This window comes from Podarcis muralis, chromosome 12, assembly GCF_964188315.1.
Source record: "Podarcis muralis chromosome 12, rPodMur119.hap1.1, whole genome shotgun sequence".
NCBI classification, from domain to species: Eukaryota; Metazoa; Chordata; class Lepidosauria; order Squamata; family Lacertidae; genus Podarcis; species Podarcis muralis.
In genome coordinates this window covers 35,358,349-35,363,036 of record NC_135666.1, presented here as the reverse complement: position 1 = coordinate 35,363,036, position 4,688 = coordinate 35,358,349, and the positions used below count along the sequence as shown (strand labels likewise).

At 40.7% G+C, this 4,688-nt stretch overlaps 1 protein-coding gene across 2 annotated transcripts in view; it reads right to left on the bottom strand.

Moving 5' to 3' along the window:
* Positions 1 to 4,688, bottom strand: part of DNAH11 (dynein axonemal heavy chain 11) — a 157,638-nt gene that overhangs the window by 1,757 nt on the left and 151,193 nt on the right. For both annotated transcript variants that reach the window (XM_077937002.1, XM_077937001.1), the window contains 4 exons: positions 2,727 to 2,969; positions 1,220 to 1,402; positions 1,028 to 1,143; positions 501 to 613 (listed from right to left, as the gene is read on the bottom strand). In XM_077937002.1, coding sequence (XP_077793128.1) covers positions 501 to 613; positions 1,028 to 1,143; positions 1,220 to 1,402; positions 2,727 to 2,969 — 655 coding nt within the window. The remainder of the gene's footprint in view (positions 1 to 500; positions 614 to 1,027; positions 1,144 to 1,219; positions 1,403 to 2,726; positions 2,970 to 4,688) is intronic.

The window sequence follows — 4,688 nt, the reverse complement described above, 5'->3', positions numbered from 1 at the left end:
TTTTGCAGTCTAGTTACATGCTTTCTACAGAAGTGAACTGCTAAACTTTTCTTGATTGTGGAAATAGTATTGTAATTAATAGAACCTAATTTAATATAATTTTAGTGCATTCTTAAGATAATATCTCAAATTATGCTTCCATCCTGGCTCTCATCCAAGTACTGATAAGGCCCCATGCCTGCTTATTATATTCAGCTGCATTACAGCTTTTGATACTTCTAGATCGTGCTATCTCAAGTATTACTTAAAGCATTACTGATTCAGTATGTCACTCAATTGTCAGTGCCTTGACTTACAGCATTTTAGCCCTGAAAAAGTTTTATAATGAAGTGCTCTCATTTGTTCCATCTGTGATACACTAGCACTTCATATTCATATTTCTTAAGAGCTAGTTACATTGGAAATTCCACAAAGGTAACCCTCAGTAAGCCATTATATAAAAATTGTAGCCCTACTGTGCGATCTAATTTACTTGACCTTTATAAGTCAATAGTACATACCAGTCAAAAAAGACTGAGGGTTAAAAAAGCCAGAAAGCCACACCACTGCAGGAAGTACTAGATCTTGTGTCCAGATATCAAGTTCTCGGCATCGCATGAGAAGGTCGTTAAACCTGAAGGAAAAGCAGCAAAGGGATCAACGTGTCATGAGAAGTGATAATTTAAAAAATAAAATTGTGATTTGCTAGCCTATAATCTATAGCCTTTTTTTGGTGGATTATTATTACTTCTCTTTAAGGGATTGTGCTTTCTTGGCAGACATGAAACTAATGAATGGGGAAACTGTGCCCTCCTTTTGTATCTTTACCCGAGATGTAAGAATGCAGTCTTTCAATAATAATTGGAGGTACCCACTTTCCCTGCCTTTAGATGTATCCTAGAAAAAGAGGCCTTCCCCTCTTAAATCCTGAAACATTCATGATTAACATCAAAATGCAGTTATTGGTCAAACATGCTCAGTGTTTAACAGAATTGGAATCCTTGTTATGTGGAAGACAGGTAAAGTGAATGACTAGGATTGAACATACCATTGGGCAAGGCTGTAAGTGGATGGATAAGCCAGTTTGGTCCATGCATCTGGCACCAGGTCATAAAACAGTGATGACTGCACAGCTTCCATGGTAACAGAAAACGTCAGCTCGCCCTAGACATTTGGAGGGAGAAAAATTAAATCCCAAGTTCTTTTAAATACATTTTCATAATAAATCTATTTCTCTTACTTTGAGACCGAGGTCTAGTTGTTTAAGCGACTTCCGTATCTCTTGAATGAGAATGTTCATCCTCTCACATTCTTGAAAACAAACAAGAGTGTAAGGGCTCCGTATGGTAGATTTTTGCATGATTTCAGCCATGTTAAACTCCTCTGGCAACTTCTCCAGAATTTCATCCAGGACATTCTTCACCTTGAAACAAAAATACAAAGCAAAATCACCAGAAGTTGCTTGGCCACATGCACGTTCCCTTGAAAGTCCCTCCAGTATGTGCCCTGCAAACCACTTTGTGTGTTTATTTAGTATTTTGCTGCTGCTAATGCCCTGACCCAGCTACCTCTGAATTTTTGCTACACTGGCAGACTTCTTGCACAACACCAGATATAACCAACTCTGTAAAACAGGTTGTTGATGCTAGATGGGTGGAGGCAGAAGTTAAAGGCTATTTATTTGCAAAATTTATATATAACAAAAACATTTAAAATGGTTTGCATAAACCAACATAAATAAATCTTATCTGCTTTAAAACAAATATATGAATTAACGTGTCTGGGTAGGCTTGCCTAAACTAGTAAGCTAAGCAGGCTCCAAAAACAGCACAGCAAAGGTGGCCTGATATTATGAGGGACTTTCAAAGAGTAGAGGCAGTTGCACTGAGAGATTGATTCATTGCAAGTACAGAACGAACATTATGTGGCACTGCTAAAAGTGCCAGTTCAGCATTTAGAAGGGGGAGAACAAGCTAAGAAAGAGAAACTTGGATTAGAGTGTCCCAATTTCAAATTAAATTGTCTTCAATTTAATTTTTAATTCACTCATCACTCATGCCCTCTAATTCTGCAGTGTGGTATTGATAGATGCCACACTAAAGAAGCGGACCACCCTACTAGCCAAAATGGAGTCTGCAAATGTACAAGCTCCTCCATCATTGCAATTATGCTAAGTAGGTATTTTACCTTACTAAAAGCTATGTTTCCTAGTAGCTTTCTGTTTAGCTATGCATTATTCTGCACTATTGTAGAATCATAACCAGGGCCTCAGAAGGCTTATACACATTATCCTCCCCTCCCATTCCACACAACTGGGTGTTGATGGGCAGCACCCTTTTCACACAAGTAATTGACAGCATAACAGAAGGTGAAAAATTACTGTACAAGGGTGGTAATCATCCTGGGGTCTTTGTGAACTGGGACTAAGAACACATGGATTGTTCGCTTGTATTTCCTTCACTTGAGGGGGCAAGGCCACACCACCAACAAAGGACTAGCACTTCTCACAGGAGAAGCACTCCAACTGAAAAAAAAGTGATCTAAAAACTAATGGCCAATGTACTTGTCAGTGCTGAATTTTCCTGTGTTGAAACCTGTTTTGGTTTTTTATTAAGTCTGGCTGGAACCTGGGGAAGGAGGGATTCACAGAGATTGTTGTACGTTCTTTATGACCTACATAGTAAGCCGTGTATTGAGGTCGAAATAAGCCTATGGAACTAAGATTTTGCAGAGTACCGTAATCTCACCTTTTCTTCTACTGACTGTCCTGATACCTCTCCAGCAAGTAGATTTCTGGGTTGCATTTCCAAGAGTGTTTTGAAAAGGTTTTCTGACAGAACTGTCAAGAAATCTATCTCGGCATTCGGGTGAAGACCATACAGTACAGGGTTTTCAAGTGGAAGCATTTCATCTATATACTTGTGGTATCCTGAGTAATCCAAATTGGGAGGAGCAAGGAAACCTGGAGCCAATGCAAAGTCACCTTCAAGCTGTAGTTGATGGGAGAAAGGGGAAATGATGTTGAGTATTCATTTTGCATATTTCAGACAATCTGGTCTTTGAAAACTCAAGATGTCTTTAAGCAGTGTCAATTCATGGGACACACCTTTGATGACAGCAGCAGACTAAGAAACAGATGAAACACAGGGCTGGATTCAACTCAATAGTTGTGCTAGTGGGAGTTAGTGGAATGAATCCTGCTCACACAATCGAGCTTTCCCCTGTCCTCCCCGTGTGCCCCCCACAATTGGCTCTGAGGGATTGCGAAAATCCCCAGAACAGCAGGGGCGGTGGCAGAGAAGAGGGGAAGGGATATGCTTGTTCTGATGGAATGACACTAGCATGATTCCGAATTCCACCCCTAATTTCCCCACCCCCTTCTCCATGCCACAGGAACTTCTGGTCCAAGTTTTTCAGTGCTTATGCAAAACTACCACCTATGCACAGGAGGAAGGAATCAGAAAACTTGGGGTAATTTTTAGATTGGCCCAGGAAAAAAACCTAAGGGGGGGGAGACCAACTTAAATAGCCCAATGATGACTCGATATCCATGGAATGTTTATGCGGGGGGTGACAACCAGGAACTAGGAGGAGCTGAATAGATTGGCTTGAAAGAAGTGCGTCCATGAAGGCAGGCATGCCCAGTGGGGCCTGCCACAGCCATGGGAATATCCGGTGGGCAAGCTGCAGCCTGCACCCCTCTTGAAATTCTTTTGGGGGGGCCCTCAGCCCCTCCCAGATGGTGCCCCTGACCAGGCCCCAATTCTGTTGGCACAGAGGATCCCAGGTTTGCTGAGGGAGAGATTGGGCTCAAGCTGTTGAAAACAAACGTTCTAAGCAAAACCTAGAAGTCTACAAACCCTATTCTGCCATAGATGAATGGCAACTCCACCTGTTATGGCTGTGAAAAAATGTGTATATTTGATGTGTTATATGTGCATTTTTTACACAGCCATGTACGGTAGATGCTTTCAGGAAACCTGGCTGTCAGGTTTCTCAAAGGCATCCTCACGTTATGTGCTTGCTGATGAGAAACCCCAATATTTCCCCACTGTAATCAAAATGCACCTGTCTGCATGGCCTTGTGCATGTAGCGCTTCTGCAGTCTTATCACTAGCAGGAGTGTGGTAATTACCAATCTGCAGCAGAACTGTAGAGTGCGGGCATATAAAGGGAAAAACAAAAAAGTCAACCCAACATTTCTGGGTTGTTTTTTGGGGGTTGTTTTTTTTTTTAAAAAACTTACAGTAGGAATTCCTTCCGTTTTGAACCTGCATTTTTTGAATATTTTGAAAGAATAATGTTTTCCTTATCGTCAGTTCACACTTTGTGTAAACATTTTATATCTGCTATAATTAGGGCTATTTTATTACTGAAGGGTGCAATCCGATGGATCCAGAGAAGGCACCCATCCTCACTTTGGACATGGACACCTTAGGATAAGGCAGTTCAATCACTTCCACCACCCAACGGCTTTGGGTTAAAATATTTAGGGCTGCAATCATTGCCTTTCTATCTAGCCATCAATCAGCAGTGTTTTATTTGGTTAAATATATGCCTAGTCCCATTTAAGTGCTTCACAAAATGCATGATCTATTGACTACCTTAATGATTAAATGCAACTTTAACCTGTTAACAAATGCAAATAAAAATATGCAAATATAAATTCAAATAAACATGCCAGATCCCAGTTAGGCATAAAACTAAGA